Source organism: Gopherus flavomarginatus, chromosome 21 (genome assembly GCF_025201925.1).
Source record: "Gopherus flavomarginatus isolate rGopFla2 chromosome 21, rGopFla2.mat.asm, whole genome shotgun sequence".
NCBI classification, from domain to species: Eukaryota; Metazoa; Chordata; order Testudines; family Testudinidae; genus Gopherus; species Gopherus flavomarginatus.
In genome coordinates, this window is record NC_066637.1 from 3215900 (window position 1) to 3237526 (window position 21627).

The window sequence follows — 21627 nt, forward strand, 5'->3', positions numbered from 1 at the left end:
TTTCTTTTTTTTTTTTTAAGTAAGCAAGCCCAGGAAATAGATTTGTAAAGAGCTGAAAGCGTCATGTCTGTGGGATTAGAAATGACACGCAGGACATGATTCACTTCAGTGTTACCCCAGTTCAATAGCAGTGTAACCCTATTGAAACCAGGGAAGTTACACTGGCACAAAGCCCAACTAACATCCTGGTGACTCAGAACCATTGTCTGTGTGGGTTTAATGGACTGTTTGAAGTGTGTTTAGTGACCTCCGCTCATTTCTCAATGGGTAGGCCCACACCACACAAGCCACAACCACTGCTGCATTAGCCTGGAAAACTTCTCTTATCCGAAGAGTGGGACTGTCCAACCCAGAGCTGCTGGCAGTGCATTTAGGGGAAGCTTCCACACTCTGTGCTTACCTCCTGTTCATACCCAGAGGGCTTAGAGAACCTCACCTAAGCATTAAAACACACAAAAGTTGTGTTTTTGAAGGAAAACAACCGTGACCTATGTATTAAACCAATACACCAAAGTGTTTAGAGATTATCTCTACCGCTATGAGGAATAAATAAAAACAGGTTACTTTAGCTTCAGGACCAGGCAAGTTCAGAATGATACTGATTTGACTGACCAGACTAAATACATATTCCCTTCAAAATTACAGGTCTGTTAATTCCCCAGATGATCAAACAGCATCTTGAGGAGCTTTTACCTCAGAGTCCCACTGTTCATCATGGCTCACAAAATATGATGATGTTGCTCTTTCTCGGGGGATCTAGGGCACCGGATGATGAATGACAGAAAAGCAGGGCTGAGCTAGGAAGGAGCATGGTCCACCATCTCTTTTCCAAGCTGAAATGTCCCAATTTCATTAATCTCTCCTCATATGGAAGCTGTCCCATACCCCTAATCATTTTTGTTGCCCTTTTCTGAACCTTTTCCAATTCCACTATATCTTTTTTGAGAAGGAGAGACCACATCTGCAAGCAGTATTCAAGATGTGGGCGTATCATGGATTTATACAGAGGTGATATAATATTTTCTGTCTCATTATCTTAATGATTCCCAACATTTCCAGCTCAAATAGACACATGCGTGCTACCTTTCAGTGAGCTAGTGCGCTAAAAATATCAGTGAAGCCATGGTAGCACAGGCAGCAGGATAGGCTGCCTGCTGCCAAGTACAGTCCCATCAAAGACCTCGAAGTGCATACTCTGGCAGCTAGCCTGTCTCGCCCGCTGTGGCCACACTGCAATTTTTAGCATGCTAGCCCCATCAAAGCTAGAACACATGCGTCTACTCCACATTACATCCCCAGCTCCGGTGTAGATGCACCCTCAGATTATCAGCTCTTTGGAGCAGAGACCTTGTCTTCCTCTGTGTTTGTTCAGCCCCAAGCCCACTGTGGGCAGTATAAACAATATTAATAATAGTAACAGTGTGATACAAGTCATACTATTGTTTCAGGGGGTTATTTTATTACATACCATTTGTTACAAAGGGTATCAAATTTGCTGTCATTGCTCCAAAGCTGAGCAATGCAATATTCATGTTTTCATCAAGAAGTTGAAAAGTAAAGTTGCCAGATTTAGTTTATTGGCATCCTTGATGCAGACACTGATCGATGTGGCTGTAGGAGGAACCTGTGTTTTCCCTGTAGCCACAAATGAAATATGACTTTTTTTCTGACAGGATTCTCTGCCTTGCTCTTGAATTTTCAGACTTTTTCACATGTTTATCGCCTGTCTAATCAATTTACGAACCCACTAGATTTTCTGCAGAATGATCAAGCTTTTTTTATGTGACAAAATAAACAAAACAACATTTTAAAAGCTGGATAGAAATCCAGTTAGCCCTTGGAAAGGTGACAGAGGGTTGCTTTTCATAAAAGAACAGGCTAGTGAAAGGAAGACTTTTGTAACTTCTGTGGACAAAACACTTATCTATGCTCTAGGACACAATCCTGCACTGGCTCCTGTATGGGACTGAATGTTCTCAAAGGGCTGTTCTATCTTGAACACTGGATCCCTGGGACCACTGGAATCTTCAGAGCTACTGACCATTTCAAAGTAAGAAGCATTATTGTATGGAACCTTAATAAATAAAAATATGATTATTGTACTAGCAACAATTGTGTAGCACTTTCAACCTGCGAGGAACTTTACAAGCATTAAATAATTAATCCTCACAACCCCATGCAAAGAGGTGACAGAAGTATTATTCCTCTTTTACAGATGGGGAAAATGGGGTACAGAAGCTCTGTCCCAAGCCCCTAAGGAATCAATGTCAGAGCCTGGATTAGAACTCAAGAATTCCTCATTCCAAGCCATGAACTCAAACCACTCAAATATGCACATTACTGTATTAAATACAATTGTTTCAGGGACTCCCAGACCGCCATGAGTCCAGTGACTCTTTCATTCATCTAGCCCTAGTGATGGACAATGGCCCATGGCTCTGATTCAGTAACTTTCTTGATCATGTTCCTAATTTTAGGCATGTGATCAGAACCACTGACTCCAATGGGACTTCTCACATGCTTTAAATTAGGCATGTGCTTAAGTTAGTTGCTGAATTGAAGCCAAAAGGTATTTCTACACAGTAAATGCTCTGGACAGGCTAGCCTGCCTGAGCTAGCTTGAATCCAGCTAATGCAGGTAACAATACTGGTGAAGACACCACAGCACAGGTGGTACAAGCCTGGCACAGACACTGGGCACATATGTCTTTGCTGCTATCATTACCCGCACTATCTGGATTCAAGCTAGCTCCAGCAGGCTAACACATACGCAGTTCTTGCTGTGTAGACATACCCTAAGTCCATTGTGTAGTCACTTTTTCACAATAGCCTTACACAATCAAGTACACACATGCGTTACTGAGGCTTAGATGGACACTGACAATAACGGGTCCTGATTCTGATCTGGTACAGAGTGCAAGTCCATTGAAATCAATGGAGTTACTCCAGATTTACACAGCTGTAACTGAGCTCAGACTCTGACCCTCTGATTTTAAAGTAGCAGGTACTTTTGCAAGCTAGTGCACAGTGCATCAAGAATTCTGAATGTCACCACAAGGAAATGAATGATGGACAAAAGGGTGGTGCAAAAAAAGACCCAACGACAGTTGAAGAAGCAAAAGAGAATGGAACCTCTACAAACATTTATAGAACACAAAAGGAACAAGAAAAGCAAGAACATTTAAAATATCAGCGTAAGAGACTAGAAGAAAGGAAGGCATGATATCTGGTGCAGAAAGAAAGGAGAGGCGCCACAGAGAGCTAGCCAGCCAGCCCAGCAACCTGCAGTGCTGTTGTTATTTGGTAATGTCAGTTCCACAAGCTCTGTTGCAAACGGCAGCTTCTTTGATCATTGCTTCCTTGCAGCTGCTCATTACATGTCAGATGATTCTGTTCAATGCTGATGTGATCAGTGAGAACACAAGTCTCCGTACTGCCCTGGTATCCTCTCTACTCAGAAGGCAAAAGTCAAGGAGAAGGTGAAGGGGTGGGGGGAAATTTGCCTTGTTCTTCTTAATGAATCTTCCACCTCACTGCACATCTGCTGTGATACCTGGTAATTTAGCCACTCGTGAAAACCTACATCAGCAAGGAAAGAGTCGAGTTGAATTGTTACTACATTGTATGTCATTGTAGCTGCCACAGCTGGTGATGTCCAGGTCTGAGTGAGACCCTATTCAATCCAGCAAATACTTAGCACTGAGAGTAGTGCCTACCATGGTGCTTACTCCCAGTGTGGTCAGTTACTCTCAGAAGTAAGCACTACACTCAGTTGTGTTTGCAGGGTTGGACCTTCAAATATATAGGGCCTCGGTTTTCCTCTTACCTTCACCAGTGTAAATCAGGAATAATTCCACTGAATTCAATGGAATTACATGGGTTTAAAACCAGTTCAAGTGAGAGAGGACTCGGCCCCTGAAATTTTGTCTACAGGAAGTCAAAGAAGTTTCCCTTTAAGATGAAACCAAACAGAAACTATGCATGAAAATGATGTCTCTTGCCTTCAAAAATCCATGGCCTCTCAACTCCAGTTGCTGCATCTTTATCCAAGTCATTTTTTTTCTTATTAAAGAGTCCTGCCTCATTTCCTGGGCACTTCTCTCATTAAAAGGACAAATCAATTATGCACTAGAGAAATTAGGCAGGCTTTCTGAGCTGGAACAAGCAAGGTTCAGTTTAGGTGCTGAAGAAGAGTGAGAGAGATTCAGACATAGCCACTCCACTGGCTTCAAGCATGTCTGCCCTGGTGCAACAAGGCTATGGATACAAAGATATGGCTACAAAACCAAGGATAGAATATAATAATTACTATTATTATCCGTATCACGGTAGTACCTAAGCATAGATCAAGGCCGCATTGTGCTGGGTGCTATACAAACATGTGGCAAAGACAGTCTCTTCTGTACTGAGTTTGTATCTAGCAGAAGAAACGTGGTTCATTTACTCCACATAGAACGAAAGGCAGCAGGAACAGGGACACCCTACACAATGCAATGGCTGAACTGTTTGCTAATTGTTTATTATTTATGCAGTGCTCTGGGTAAGCATGGGGCTTTCAAAATAAAATTACACAGCTATAATGACCGATGTTGAGAACCCTAGAAACTCCCATGTCAGCCCATTCTGCTGTGCCAGGGAGGTCCTTGTCTGTCCCAATTTCTGCTCTACTGTTACTCTCATCCCTAAAAGCACAAGTTTCAATGAAAAAAAAAATCTTTCAAGACAGCTGAAACTGCTGACTGCTGATTGTGGCTCGTTTCTGGAGAAGTTTTATAGCTCGGTTCTATGTAATAGAAAATGAAAACAAGCTAAAAAGATGGAGAAAAACAAAATGCCTAAGATATCAAGAGCAATCCCCAGGGGATTGGCTCTGACCTCTTCACACAGAGGTCCACAACATTCCTTTAGTGTAAAGCAAGTTCTTTTTCTTCTTCTTTTTTCCCTTTTTGTGGAGAATAGAAATACTCTTTGCCACAGCCATCTTATTACCCACAGAGAAGAAGATCACAGCTACATCTTGACAGCATGCAGACTTTTGACTAAGGCTATAATGGTTACAGTAACAGCAGGGGTGAACTTCTGCAAGATAAAGGTGAACGTGAATCATCAGAGGCATTATTTTTTGTAAGGAGCATGTTTGTGGGCACAGATGCTGTAAAGTCTAAATGCTAGTCAGATATTAGATTGAGCTGCAATTTGTTAAAAAAAAAGACTTTTGCAAGAAATATAAAACATTTCAAATAATTCTCTGCAAAGGAAAAGTCCAGGGTCTCAATCCAGCACACTGGTGATGATGACGAGGGGTTTCTCCTTCCTCATTGCTTTATTTCAAGCTTTACAGTTTATTCAATCTTGTTATTGCTTAATCTCCTCAAGTCACAGATGCAGCCTGACCTCCGCTTCTTGTAGGCATTTCTGTAGGAAAGGGTAGGCTTGCAGGCCACCATTCCTTGCCTTCCATTGTTTCACATTGCTGTGCCTGACACCACTTTACATCTTCTCCCCCCACCCGTGGGGATACATTGCACACACTGCACCACGGAGACACACTGCACACATCACACCAAAGGGACACACTGCACCATAGGGGAACATCACACACACTGCACCACGGGGACACATTGCACACATTGTACCACAGGGACACACTGCACCATGGGGACACATCGCACCATGAGGACACACTGCACCACGGGCACACATTGCATGACAGGGACACATTACACCACAGGGACACATCACACACATTGCACCATGGGGACACACTGCACACATCACACTAAAGGGACACACTGCACCCCGGGGACACATCACACACACTGCACCCCGGGGACACATCGCACCATGGGGACACATTGCACACATTGTACCACAGGGACACACTGCACCATGGGGACACATCGCACCATGGGGACACACTGCACACATCGCACCAAAGGGACACACTGCACCACGGGCACACATTGCACGACAGGGACACATTACACCACAGGGACACATCACACACATTGCACCACGGGGACACAATGCACACATCACACTAAAGGGACACACTGCACCCCGGGGACACATCACACACACTGCACCCCGGGGACACATCGCACACATTGTACCACAGCGACACATCGCGCCATGGGGACACATCGCACCACAGGGACACATTGCACACATTATACCCCAGGGACACACTGCATCATGGGGACACATTGCACCATGGAGACACATCACACACACTGTACCACAGGGACACACTGCACCATGGGAACACATTGCACCAGGGGGACAGATTGCACACATTGCACCACAGGGACACATTGCACACTTGCACACATTAGTTCCAGGCATTCACGATGGTGTCACAGTAACTTTAATAGCCATCTGGCTCTTGATTTCAAAAAGTGAAGGCAGCAGTAAAGGTGCTGTTCTTAAGGGCTCATCCCTCGCACCATTGGCTTGTGTGCAACACAAGCTGTGTCCTGTCATAGAGTTCTTCCCTCAAGAATACTCCAAATGCACCAATCTTACACCACTTTAACTCCATTGACTTCAACAGTTACTTCTAATTTACACTGATGTGAGAGGAGAATTAGGCCCCTTGACTGGGCTCTGGTGACAGACTTCACTGTGAACTATGAGCAGGAGCCTAAAGTATCCTCCCCATACATGCACTTTTATTTTGACTATATATGTTTGGAGCAAGTTTTACAGGACAACGTGCCCTTGGCAATACTTGGCCAGAAGGGGCTATCCCCATGAGTTGAGTAACCAATAGGGACTCCTCCTGAACAAATAGTTTCAGTGAAAATGGGTAGTTGAATCTTCTCAACCCGATTTTGCTTACATGGACACATCCTACGCTACCATTATGGGAGAATGGACTAAATAATCTAACAGGTCCCTTCCATCTCTAAAGCGCTAATCTGTATCGTACTGCAGTTTCTGCTACCTGAAAAACTATAGCCTCATCTTGCATTATGGCCGTCACCTCCTACATTCCCTGGGGAAAAAGGGAATAAGGGACTCACTGAAGCCTCGCAGGCCAATGTGAAACTAGTATTGCGTCAATTCCAGCTCCCTCTAAAATACAAGTCCTGCTGAAGAATCCTTGGTCCAGTCTTCTGTACTTCACCATCACAATGAAAGTCCAGCTGGTTTGCAATGCTTAAGGGCCTGGACCTTTTCAGTTCAGAGAAGGATGAAAGGAAAATATAATGAATTTAATCCTTTCCTCTTAAAAGCTATTTGTGCTGTCTAGCCTCAAGGTAAAGCCCATAACAAATGTTGCCATTCCATTGCATCAAAACTATCAAAATTAATTTTGGCAGAGAATGCATCACTTTGACTGGAACCCAGAATAAGTTATGAATTTTTCACTTCGTAGAACTTCAGTGCTAAAGAGAAGTACAGAGCCTCTTATAAAGTCAAGGAATAAGGCATGTAAAGCACTCCCCTATTCATTCATGAGAAAACCTATTAAATGTCAACTGCTTGTAGCAAAATGAGCTTATTCCTTTTGGAGATGCAGCTTTTTGAAAATCAAAAATGCCAACATGTGAAGTTCCAAGCAGAGAAAACGTTTATTAAAAACACAGGAGGTTTAGCAGAGGGTAAGTGACACACACGTGCTCTTCAGAGATTCACAATGTGGCACCTCAACTGGTCAAGTGAAAGTGATTCCAAAGGGGCAGGGGCAGATGTAAATGTCAGATCACACTGCTGAAGAAGCAGGAAATGATTATGCATTCATTTCCTGTTTGCTTCATGGCATTAATCACTGCAGTTTCATTGGGTACTGAAGTGGATGTTCTAATCCATGTCAATTTAGCATTAATTAACACTCCATTATTTAAAGCCTTGTTTGAGGGAAAGGAGGAGGTGACATCATAACACAAGGTCTTGTGTCATTTTAGGGAACTAATTATAGGGAGGCAAACATTACACCTGGAATAGGTGACTTTGCCAATACTGGTGCACTAAGCCTTCCACAGCATGCATGATCCTTTCTAGGGGCCTAAGTACAAAGCTGGGAGTCATGAGTTCTAGTCCAAGCTCTGTCACTTATCCTAAATAATAGATATTAAAATGGCAAAACATACAGGTCTGACTATTTGCTCTTAAGATACCCAGTCACGTCTTGCTTCCTGAAGGGTGATCAACCAGTCCTTGTAACTCCTGAGTGTCACAGTTTCTAATATAGTTACTCAGCTAACCTGCCATTCACATCTCTTATTTATAGAGCTATAAACCAATGCTTGAGAGTTTATCATAGCAATGAGCTTCATAAAGCCGCTGCTGCTGCTGTAGAAATGTATGTTTTGCTAAAGCGCCCTATAGATGGGAGTGAATGATTGCCGAGAGATTGTGGTTAAATTCCATAAAACCGTGTTTTTACTTGAGTACAATAAAAAGACTAGAAAGTGGCTGCATTAAGTTCTGGGACACGCATCTTGGATTTTATACCATTAAAGCTTTATACATTCCAGTCCTCACTCAGGGCCTAAAACTGCCCAGCCTGGGAGCTGCACCACTGACTTCAATGTGTAGGATCAAACCCTCAGTTCCCCTCTTACTTACAGTGTCTCAAACATACTCAGCCCTCCACTCTCTCTCTCACACACACACACAATCCCTCTTCCTTCCTTTCTTGCGCACTCCACGCACACCTTCTGTCACACACACAGCTACATCTGCACAAGCTCCCTTGTGTGCTCATTTCTGCCTGACTGGGGCACGCTCACATACATTCACTCGCTCCTTCAGCTCACAAACACAGGCTCACACACACACCATGCCACCACAAACCTTATTCCTTTTGCAAGAGGCTCTTTACTACTGACAGACAGGGCCAGATTCTGAGCTTTTAAAATCAGTTTTTACAGAGCCATTACTCAGGCAAAACTCTCTTGGAGTTTGATAGGGATTTCACTAGCTTAAAGGCTGAGAAACATTTCAGTGTTTGGCTTTGCTGCCCAGCTTCGACACATACATTGCACTGACAGCATTTTGTACTGTGGGCAGTTAAAAACATGCTCAGAGGTAAATTCAATCCATACCCCTTTTCTGCCTGAGCACCACACTTCTCTTGTTGGATGTGTACAGAACCTCCTTCTTCATTATAGAAACATCTTGTAGGCAAGGGCTCCAAACAGGAGGAAACACTAAGAAATGGCATTTAAATCCTACAGCAGCAAGCACAAATTCACATGCTGTATTATGTGAAAAGAGAACTGTATTTATAATTGTTGGTGGTATTACTCATCAGAATGTATTAGGTACCAGCTGCTATTATAAGAAAGAATACAATGTAATTGCCGATGTAATAACATTTCCATAAAATTACAGCTTGTAAGAAAGAGCTTCAGAGCATGGTTTTTTTTAAAAAAAATTCACGTTAGTTGACTTGAAAAATAATTCCTCCCTTTGTTATTTATAAGCCACAATTCTTCAGAGAGGGCACTTTTCAGATTAAAGTTGAAAATGAACATTTCTAGGAACAGTGTCAAATGCTTTATGCCCAGAGTTGGGATGGTTTTTTTTTTAACCTAAGTTTAATGTCTTCATGATAAGTAGCAAAGAGGGGGTAGGTGCTGCATTGCTCAGGGAGATCAGCAAAGCCACATGGTAGCTTTTATCCTCTAACTTCAGTTCAGTACAAGCCAGCATCTATTGTCCATTATCAGAGAGGAAAGATAGTCCAGTCATTAGGGGCTTAATCTGGGACTTCAGACACCTGGGTACAATTTCCTGCTGTTCTAATTTCCTATGGGCCACTGAGCAAGTCATTTAGACTCCGATCCCAAAGATATTTAGGTGTCTAACCTCCACTGATTTGAATGGAAGTTAGGAGCCTAAATACCTTTGAGGATTAGAGCCTTGGTCTCTCCGTGCCTAGGGTCTCCATCTGTAAAATGGGGACAATAGCACTGCTCTGCTTCACAGTCGTGTTGTGAGAATAAACACATTAGACTGCAAGGCACTCAGACACTGCAGTGATGGGAGCCAGCTAAATACATGAGATCAATAGATGTTCAGGTGTCCACACAAAATGTCTGCTGGGTCCCATGCAGTGTAGTTGCAACCACGTCGGTCCCAGGCTATTAGAGAGACATGGTGGGACAGGCAGTATCTTTTATTGAACTAACTTCTGTGGGGTGAGATGGACAAGCTTTCTGTGCAGCTCAAAAGCTTGTCTCTCTCCCCAGCAGAAGTTGGTCCAATAAAAGATATTGCCTCCTCACAGATCCCAACAGCACCAAAAACAGAATCAAAGCTGGGAACCCAGTTGGCAGTCTGAGTCGAGAGCCAAGCACAGAAAGGGCCGTGCAAACTGAGCTCCATTCTGACTCCTACAGGGGGGTTCTCTCCAGACACAGTCAGAGGCACAGCAGGGCAGAGTGTGTAGTCTTGCCTGTGCCCTGGTGACTCCACACCTTCCACCAGCCCTAGAATTCACAAAACAACTTAAAATAAAAAAATAATATAACTGCCATGGGCAATGGAAGGAGAGGGAGTAACAGGGGCCAGATTCTGCTCTGATACACCAGAGTAAATCCAGAAAAATCAATGGAGTAGCTCCAATTTAAACCCCTGTAGAATTTAGTACCTGGTGTATAGACCCCTCCAGCTGCTGGCCTGAACAGCAGATCTAACTCAGGTATTTGCCCTCTATTCACTGATTGTCAGAGAGCCTAGCCTAGGTGGGGAGGGCGGGGCTGGGCTCAGCTGGACTGGAATAGGCTTTCTGCAGAGGTTATAAGAGAAGCAAGCTCAGAAGCATTTCTCTCAGGCTATATGCTGGGCTGGGAGGGTAACCCTGTGCTGAGAAACAGTGTTGTCTTAAGGCAGCTGAACCCTGATCTCACAGACTATCTCTTCCCCCTCTCACCACTTGAGCTGTTGCAGGCAATGATAAGATTTGAGGTATCACTCTGGCAGAGGCCATTATCTCTATACTAGCTGGCTCTATTTCTTTTAGATGTTCCCACTGCCTGGGATCATGATTATTTCAGGCACAATTGTGCATCCATCTCTAGCAAGCCTGGTTTCTCTCCCTCTTATTGTTGTTGCTTGGCCTCAGAAATGCTGCATCATTGAGCACGGATAGAAGGAAATGTTAAGGAAATTAATCTCCAACTCCTCCAAATTCCCCTGCATTTGAGGTTCTCCTCTGATGTCTTCATCCCACCTTTGGACATCAGGAGGCTGAAAGGGCTGGCTGGGGAAGGAACTTAAACTCTCTTTTGCCATATGTTCTCTACTCCTTATAGTTACTCACACATCCTGAAACTTGTAACTAGCATTACAAATTCACCAAGTAACTAGCCTGAGCCAGCACCTGAGATCATTAAAATCCACAGGGAAATCACAGGCAAACCAACCACTATCTACTAATCCTTCCTGTTAGCTCTGAAATGTTTTCCTTGGAAAGGGGCCTTCCAAATGAAATTTTAGTCTTCAAACCCTTGAAGAAAAGATTTTTCTTACTGCTTGGTTCAGGTGACTCTCCAGACCTCCAGTATCACACACTGCAACAACAGATCATGTTCTCCTTATGTACCAAGGTTTCTCTTTAAATAATTTTTGAAAGAGAAGAATAGAAGGACTGAGGCTCTCCTGAAATTGCAGGATGTCTATTATTTGGAGTATAAAGGGATGCTCCCAGAGTGTTTTCTGGAGACCTGGTTCCCTGGAGTTAGAAGGGGGAACAGCCAGAACATTGAGGCAGAATTGCAGATGTCAGTGCTGGACCCAGTTGGTTGCTGCTGGGGGCAGGGAACTGGGAGGTTTAATTTAGGAATAAAACTAAGGAGTTGAGGGGAAGATATAGGTCCATTGAGTCCTGTCTCTGACAGTGGCCAGTACTGTATGCTTCAGAATAAGGGGCAAGAAATACCGCAGTAGGCAGATGTGGGATAATCTCCCCCTTGGAGGTCTCATACTAACGCCTAATAGCCAGAGGCTGGGGTAAACCCTGAAGTATGAGGTGACGAGTCCATGGAAGGAGTAATGAAAGAAGAAGTCTGTAAGGAAGGTCCCAAAGTTTTGCTGGCAGGGCCCGAGACTTTATGCTCCTAAACCCCCTCCATATTTACTCTTTGCTCAGTGTTCCAGGGGAAGCTGAGACAAAGACCTCAAGCACCTCACTAATATGAGATGAGGGCAAATTTCTTTCCTACTTTGTAGTTATCACGTTCAACCCTGTGGCCAAATACTATGGTGACTGGGTACGTTAGATACACCTTGAGAGACAGATGAGATTAAATTAAATAGCATCATTCTTCACTGCTCAATATTCAATCCCATTTTATACCGATACACCCACTGATACCTGTCTTCCGGGTTTTCTTCATTTCCAGTAATGTGGAATCTGTTAGGCCAGAGAAGCTCTGAGCCAGGAATTCCAAAGGGTAATCACCTTCAGGAGAAAGAAAGCCAAAAGAGACCTTTTCTTTAAAGGGTACCATGCACCTTGGTTGTACATTGTGTTTATTTCAGAAATGTTTGTATGCTCCCTTGTGTAATTGTCATAAACAGATATCTAAGGGTTAATGTCTCTTTCACCTATAAAGGGTTAAAAAACAGTGACCTGCAAACACCTGACCAGAGGACCAATCAGGAGACAAAATACTTTCAAATCTCATGGAGGGAAGCCTTTGTTTGTGGGTTTGGGGTTTGGTTTTGTTCTCTCTGGGTCATGGACGGGACTAGAGGTGCAACCAGGTTTCTGCTAATCTCCCTACTACAGTCTCTTATCTATTCAGAATTGTAAGTAAGAAAAGGTGGTCATAGTCTTTTAATTTGTTTTGTTTCATTTGCATATGTGTATTTGCTGGAAGTAGCTTAAATTGTGTTTCTGCTGGAGAAAGTTTCTTTCTATTGTTTATAGTTGAAAGACCCTGTAACTTTTTACCATCTAAAGTGCAGAGATAAACCTTTTACTTTTTCTTTCTTTCTTATTAAAGTTTTGCTTTTAAGACCTGTTTAATTTTTTGTCTCCTAGTTAAGGTTCAAGGGAATTGGTGGGGAGAAGGGAAGGATAAATTTTCTTTTTGTGTTATATTCACGCAGCTTGCATTGCCTCTGGGTGAGGGTGAAGGTAACACTCCTTTCGGTGTGGTGATTCAAGAAGTTGAATCAGGCGATCTCCTAGTGTTCCCAAGGCAGGAAGGAGCTGGGAGGAAGAAGGGGAGGGGGAAGGGAATGGTTTATTTCCCTTTGTTGTGAGACTCAAGGAATCTGGGTCCTGGGGTCCCCTGGGAAGGTTTTGGGGGAACCAGAGGGTATCAGGCCCTAAAAATTCCTGATTGGTGGCAGCCTATCAGATCTAAGCTGGTAATTAAGCTTAGGGGAATTCATGCTAGTACCCATATTTTGGACGCTAAGGTCCAGAATTGGGAATTATACTTGACAGTAATGGCAACCAATGCTGCTAATATAAATTGTGTTTTCTTCCATATCACTCATTTTCACTCTTTTACTTAGTAAACCTCATCACAAAGGATCTGCTTTCTAATACTCTTGTGCACCTTAGAGAAACTGAGATGTTTATGTTGTTGGGTCAGAGATGAACTGCAGAGTCTGCTTGAAAACAGTTCATTCCTAGAGGGCCTGTAATACTAAAACCACACAGCCCTTTCTCTGTATTGTTTAATTAAAATATTTCCCAGAATTATTGAATACATTCTGCAGGAAGAAGAATGTCTATTATTTTCTAGTTCATGATCTATCTATCTATCTATCTATCTTAGGATTTTACAGTGCCACCCATCGCCATAGTGTCTGAGCACATATCTCTTAATAGAGATGTACTAACCAGCTTAAAGCCATTCCAAGAAAATGCTCGGAGGCAGGTTTTAATGCAGAATTGACTAGTGCAGATGCTGAGACGCGAGAAGAAATTGATAAAAGCTGGAAAGTAGTAGAGATTCAATGCCAGGCAAAATATCAATTCAGAAAGAATCCCCCTAAAACTAAAATTAATCTTGAAGGATAAAGGTGGGTAAATCTCCCACAGTTAAGTTCAGGCAACAGAGATTGAGTTTAAACCTCTCAGTAGTCCAAATTCCATCAACATCTTTCAGAGCAAAATTAAATTAAGTGTATTCCTATCAAAAGAAATGTCAGTTGTAACCATCAAGCTCTATAGCAGAGGTCAAAATAAAATGAAAGTCAAAAGAAATATGCATTGCTGTTCTTTTTCTTTAAAGGGACAGTTGGGTTCAGATGTTTGTCTTATAGCTATTTATAACTGGTAACGTCTTTAGTGCAGTAACCAGGAACTCAGCACTTTCAGACAAATCAGGCTTCACTGGGCACCCAAAACCACTGGTCACTTTTGAAAATCTTAGCCATGATCTCTCTGTGTCACCATGCATAAAATGGGAGATGTTCATCTCTGGGACTATTTAGTGTGCAGTACTGGATGTTTAGGGCCAGGTCCCATCTTTGGCAAGTCCAAAGGAAAAACAAGAAAAAGCCTTCCTCCTCCATTCCCACCAGGTTTCTTTGAGTGTCAGCACCCAGTTTAAGGACCCAAGAGGTGCTTGCCAAGCTGGGACTTGGAGATATTGAGGTGTCTGAATTCCACCACCTATCTTAGATTGTGGATCCATTCCCTGGGTTGGTTCTGGGCAAGACAGTTTGTTTTGTGGAGGGGGCAGGGCAGAAGGAGTTCTTTCTATAGTATCCAAACTGGACTGGGCTTTTTTTTTTCTTTTTAATATTAGGGTTGGTAGGGACATCAGGAGGTATCTAGTCCAACCCCCTGCTCAAAGCAGGACCAATCCCCAGACAGATTTTTACCCTCATTTCCTAAATGGCCCCCACAAGGATTGAACTCACAACCCTGGGTTTAATAGGCCATTGCTCAAACCACTGAGCTATCCCTTCCCTTTGCTTTACTATAAACTGTTTATCATCACTCCTAACTAATTACAGTAATGCTTTCCTCCGCTCTGTATGATACCTGCACACTAGAACCGTGTCTTCCATTCTTCCAGGCTGTGCATATTTAATTCCCTTAATATTTCCTCCTAGTCAGTCTCCTATCAGCTCTATTTAAAGGTGTAAGCATATTTTCATAATGCATCTCAGACATGCCCAGAGAGGCCACATATACCCTATAAAGCTGCTGAGTGAGGCAGCTCGGCTCGTGTCTCTCCACTGCTTGTATACATACATAAACGCACTGGGTCACAGTGAGGCCTCTTGGGCCAGACTTCAAACAGAAAAATTGAGATCAGGCATACCATCAGCTTTCCGAGCTAATCTTTACAGCCGTTTAGACTCTGCTTGCACGTTACCCTTTGAAGAAAATTTAGCAATGACTTAGTTTAAACATATGACTGTTATATAAGGCAAACTGAAACAGTACTGTGCAAAAGCCCAGAGCTGATGGGCAGCCAGTTGATCATTCTAACATCACATTTATCCATACAACAATCCAAGATATCATTTTTATGGATACAGATGAGCTACAGTGCACTCTTCCAAAAGACGGCTTGGGGAAATCTAGGAATCAGTGGGTTATTGTGTAAGCGAACGTTGGACTGGCAAGTAGCCTTTCTAGGGCCAGCATTTTAGGATAGCACTCAGCATGTCTAATGCAGAAATCATTGCTGCTCCATGGTTCGGGCATAGGAGAGAAATGCAAGCTGGACCCCTCCCTGGAGAACATAAGGTACAATCTCTACGAAGCTCCTAGGCGCTCTCAGCCCAGGGAGCAGGCGCTCCAGAATAAAAGCCTTCAAAGCCTCTGCAGGATGAGGTTCCTGTTCAATGACTCAGCCAGCTTCCCAGCTATCGCTCTGTTGAATACACATAATAAAAGGCAATACTGTGATGATCCCAATATTATTACAACAATTATTCATACCATCGGGAAGAGGGGTGTTAATATCAGCACATCTCCCTTTTTCTCATCTGTGAAATTGCTGCCTGTTACAAGGTATGAACTGCTGCATAAAAGTGCAGTTTATTCAAGTATTATTGTAGCTGATAACTATCATACTTACTTACACTAGATGAATTTCTGTGGCAATCAATCCATCCAGCAACAGCTTACTGGGACTCAGACACGGCATGGATTTACTAGAAGTGAAAACCTCTTTAGTGGAAACCATTAACTCCCACTATTCGGTATTCACACGAGCACTGAGAATGCAAGGTTCCCATCTTTGATGGCTGGCTGAATCTATGTGAACTTGATGTGAGAAATGCACATTAACTTTTTGTTTCAGCACCAACTATAGTGCCCATAAAGTTATCGCAACACAAATATGCCAGGTTATATGCTTTTAGTGACTTGTTTTACATAACCAAAGGGAAACTGCAAGCAACATGTTTATTTATACAACCAACAGGTTTTGATCTGAAAATGCTGTAAAGACTATGCAATATTATTTAAAATATCCCATTTCCACCCAAAGAAGGAACGTTCACAGCTACAGCTAAAAGAAAAAAGAGCTAATATGTGAAATTCCAATTTTGTTGGATTTATATATACATAACTGCAGTCCAATTTACCATAGTACAATCACATTTCTGGACATGGCACTATAGATCATGTCTCTGAGTGGGATGGGATGGATCAGGGTAGTTGCAGAGCTGGTCAGGATAACAACTATTAATGGAAGCTCTCAGTGGCTGGGAGGAAATGAGAAAATTGTTAAAAGAGGTTGAGTTTCTTGAGGATCACTCACTCTCTCTGCCCAGAAGAATTTTGGAAGTGGAAAGTTCCCATTTTAAAAAATGGAGAAGCTAGAACTGAAGATAAACTAGAGTTAAAAGTCTAGGAGTCAGTTTTGCTCCTACTTGCTTTAGGAGCACAACTGGTCTCCAGGCTGACAACTGCAGCTACAGACACTGCAGCTTTGCCCTTGGAGCAGGAGATACCAGTTTACTGGGGGACCAGAGAAACATCCCTCTGAGTCATCAGGGCCTAGAGGGGGAGAAAGTACTGGGGCGAGCTGGGAGCTGGAAGAATCTTTCCCTTTTTTTGATGTTGCTTCCCTAGTGGCTCTTCAAGGAAAATGAGAAAAATTACAGAGGAAAGGTCAGAAATAAAGCCTGAACATAATTAGAGTTGAAGTGGAAGCTGGGGAGAAAGGCTACAGCAGCAGAAAAGGTTAGGAGTAAAGTTACTTGTTATCTCTTATTAAAAATAAAACAGAGGGAGAGAGAGAGAGAGCTGATAAGGCCAAGCGGGGACTACAGTTCCGAGGAGATGGAAATGTGTGTGGGACTCCAGAGGAATAACAAAGGAATCTCTAAAGTGATCAGGAGAGGGAAGTAATAGCCAGGGCTTTCCTGTTTACAGTTTAAGGCTTAAGCACTGAAGAACAGAGGTCTGCGATGTTTCCATGAGTATTGTCTTCTGCAAATTCCAGCATGACACCACAACCCTGCCTACTTCACTTTTTCCTTCACCTTCTAGTCAATTCAAGTTGGGAGAAGCGATGAAAAATATCTTTCACACTTGACCGAGCAGTAATTCCATAGGGTCATTGTGGACACAATTTGAATATCACAGACAAATTAAAGACCTCATCCTTGCTACTAAACTGCATCTCCCTCACTGATTGATTGTGACAGCCTGAAGATGCTTGAAGGGCTGGGATATTACAATAGGTGCAGGAAGACAGACTTGTGGGCAGAGGGCAGGGGATGCAGTCAAAGGTGCATGACACATTTATTGGGCACCTGGCTCTTGAATTAATCACGTGGCTGTCACCACCCCAGATATAGTGGGTGGCTGTGTATATAGTAACCTCATGGTAAGAAACAGAGCTCGGGGAAAATAATATAAAATATATAAAAATAAACAAACAATAAAACCTCTCCATACTCCAGAGCTTAAGTGAGAGCTTGATTAAAAGTCAGTGGGCAGTTCTCTCTCTTAGGGCCTGGTTCCAAACCCAGTCAAGTCAGTGGGAAAGCCCCCATTAGCATCAAAGGGCTTTGGATCAGATGTTTAAGGTCTCTGATATCCTAAACACAGCTCCCTCAAAATTCAGTCCACATTGCCTACTTTGTTGGCCTCTCCAGGCTCAAAGCTCATCATCAACAAAAAAAAAACCCGTTCCTAATGAGACCAGGACTGTGCTACAGACACACAGTGACTAAGTGATGGAAAAGACCTCTTGTCTCATTTTATCAATACCCCTGCTAGGTTAGGATTGTTCATTACCTTCATCTCAACCTGTCCATTTCAGCAGCCTCACAGCCCCGCTCCCCCAGTTTTCAATTGCAGGGTGACAGCTGCGTAGCACAATTTTATAAGTATTTTGTACTGGTGCTATACAGCAAAGCAAACCATCATGCAAAGGGCAGCAAGCTGGAATGAGCAGAGAACTCTGTCCAGCAGACACCTGGACCCACAGCTCCCTACAGCAAGAGACTAGAAGAGGCTATGTGACTGTCTCACCAGGAAAATAAAAACATACACCTTAACAACATTCTTCCAAGCAGCTTATTTCTGTGACTTAAACTCTACCTTACCTATTTGACCAAAATCATAGTACAACCCTCTTTAATTTCACTTACGCTGTCTTGCTGGGAATCATAGAGCAACGTAATATTCTTCACTGGTCATTTTTTCTATATTGCCACTTTAAATTTAACCCCACTAAAGCACAATGAATGTAAAGAAAAATAATGATTCTTTTAATTATTCAAACAGCAGCAGAAAGAATTATGCTTTTGCTTCCTCTATGCAGCATCATAGTAAGAACAAAACTTCAGCCAGATGACTTTGCAGCAGTAATAGAAATGTGTTACGTAACACTTAGATTCTGTTCCCCTTGAATTGTAGTTCTTGATTAATCTAAAACTTGCGCCCATCTGTTTGTCTGTCGACTTACCTCCTTTCCTACCAGCAGTAATCATATCATACCTTTCACCTGGAAGCATTGCAAGTTTTCTGATTACTGCTTCAAGAGTTCATAGAAAACAAGGGGCAGAAGGCAAGCACTGAGCAAATTAGACACTAAATTTGACAGAGGATCAGTGAGATTGAATGAGCATTTCCATTTTGTCTGGAACAAAGACTAGGCAGGGTCTGTATGAGTACTTCTCTGAAAGTAGACAAGCCGTCTAGATTCACCCTCGTCTGGATTCACACTCAACTCAAATCCAACCTCAGCAAGTTCATTATTTAACTCTTTAAAAGGCCCATCACAGCTGCTTTTTTTTCTCCTTTGTGAAAGTACAATCTGTGTGAAAAGGCCTTTATTTAGTACAGTTCAGTGAAACAGATTTGCTAAATGTTGCCAGATATGCTCATTGGAATGTTCACTGCAACACTGCACCTTACGTCCTTCCAAAGTGACAGGAAAACTCCCACATAATTCTACATCAGGTTAATACTATCTTGATACAATAAACCAACTGACGTCTACTCTTCCATAGAAACTTCCTGGAGTATTTTACAAGATTAGGATTTTACTTCTGCATTATAAAGAGTGTGCTATTAACCACTGCTCTCAGACTTATACATATATCAGTCTGAGAATAACGGTTAATGCACACACACACACACACACACACACCAAAACAGACACTTGAGTCACATAGCTTTGCAATGAATCTCCATCATCATTCACTGGATTTGGAAAGATTTTAGCGGAGGTGGGAGCTTGCTCATAAAATCTGGTTCCTTTTCCTTTCTTTCTCTGTCCAAAGCAAGAGTCTAGAGTGCATCCCAGTGGAGAGACATAAGAAAAACACTTTTGCTTTCACAGTTTCCCCCCACCACTCTACAGAGAGTATCAAAACGTTCACTCTCCAAGGAACACAAATACTTGCACACAGAAGTTAAGCCTTCAATACAGCTGGTACCACTTATCCTTAGCATGTCTGATGTTCATCAGCACTTGTGATTTATAGATGTGTGTAAATACTGCATACCTATATGCAGAAATCCTTTTATCAGCTTAATATCTGAATCCCAATGATTTATTTCACCGGATCACTTTAGAGGCAAGAGAGAGAATTGTTTTCTTCTTCCCTTCTTAAAAGATGATGCACAGGGAGATACTTACATGCTAGAGTTATTTTATTATACAGCTCTATTCATCCACTGTTTCCTTCTAATTAAACATACAAATACAAAAATATATCAAACAAAGATGTCTGTATATATGCTTCCATGTGTACTTACAGACTGTTGCCTACACATCTGTACAACCTATGCAGTATATTCATGTGTATATACAGACATGGTTATTTACAAACAGATAGTTATACAGACACACGCATTAACCGAGTGCAGTTTTTCAGCCAGTATCGCTGCAGCCATCAGCATGTTGATAAAACCTCTATGTTTTTATATCTCTGTGTATACGCATACTTTTGTAAGGACATCCTCAACGTGCTTGGAGAAGGTATTTTCTTGGTGCGTGGAGCGCGCCTATGTAGAACTATATAATGACAGGGATGCATAGATTGAAATACACTGGTTCCACATACCATTGCATGTTCATACTCAATCCCCCAGTACAGGAATCTGGTCCTACTAAAGTTCCAATGATAGGGCAAACCAGATCAACACTTCGGCTGAAAAGTAACTACTGACCATGGTTGGCAGTGTCAGGTCTAATCCTTAGCTAAACCGATTTCTCTACCATGTATCGATTCACCAGCACTCCGCAAGAGAAAGTGCCCTACAGACCTTAGCCTGGCGAAACTAAACGGAGGAAGCAAAAGGTCATTTCATCTTGTACAATCCACGCCAGCTACCGGAACAAATGTCTAAAAATGCGATCCCAGGCACCCAGCTACACAAACTCAGGAGAATCAAAAATCAACCGGGGGGCGGGGGGGGAAGGTGCCCTCGAGCCGCTTACCTGATTGCTAAAAGCTGTTTTATCCACATTGTCACGTTTCAAATATTTTAGGATCAGATCTTCATCTCCCCAGCCATTTGTGCCGCCCCGAGGTTCCACAACAGGTTCCCAGCCAGGGCTGTCGGCGGCGGCTGGCAAGGCAGGCTACAGGGGGGAGTGCTCCATGGCAGCTCGCAGCCCGCTCAGCGGGCTGGACGCGTGGCGGCGGCTGGGCACCAAGACATCCCTGCGGAGCCTCACCCCCGGGGCAGGCGGGACGGCGGGCGAGCCCCGCTCGGGTGATGCGCCCCCGGCTCCTGCCGGCGAGCAGCGGAGAGCGGGGAGGCGTCTAGCCGGAGAGACCGGGGCAGAGCTCTCCTGCCCGGGCTGTCAGCTCGCTCTCCGAAGCGCTGGCACCAGCCAGCCCCATGTGCAGCGAGCCGCCTCTGGGCTCGCGGGCGCCCGGCGCTGCCGGCCGGCGGACGGGCTCGCCAGGCGCCTAGCCCATGGGGGGCGGGGCTCGCAGGGCCGCGGAGCTGCCGGGGCAGGCGGGAGGGTCTCGGTGCAGCCCGCGCGCTCCCCCGGCCGCTCTGCACCGCCCGCCTCCCGGGCAGCGGGTCCCAAGTCCGCCTGGGCCAGCCCCGGCTGACGTCACTCGCCCCCTCCCCCCGCCGGAGGATGCTGAACCCCGTTAGCAGCAGGACCCCGCCGCCCCCAGCGACACCCACCCGGCCTCGGGGGCGAGCTGCGTTAGGGTCTGCGCCGCTCCGCCTCGGGGTGTGCCCGGGGCCTTGCACTGGGGGGA

At 43.7% G+C, this 21627-nt stretch overlaps 1 protein-coding gene across 4 annotated transcripts in view; it reads right to left on the minus strand.

Annotated features, from left to right (window-relative positions):
* The window catches only part of AJAP1 (adherens junctions associated protein 1), a 125813-nt gene extending 104843 nt beyond the window's left edge, over window positions 1-20970 (minus strand). For all 4 annotated transcript variants that reach the window (XM_050931777.1, XM_050931778.1, XM_050931779.1 and 1 more), the window contains exon 1: window positions 20844-20970. In XM_050931777.1, the coding sequence (XP_050787734.1) occupies window positions 20844-20872 (29 nt within the window). In that variant the 5' untranslated portion in view covers window positions 20873-20970. The remainder of the gene's footprint in view (window positions 1-20843) is intronic.
* Window positions 20971-21627: the final 657 nt, after the last annotated feature.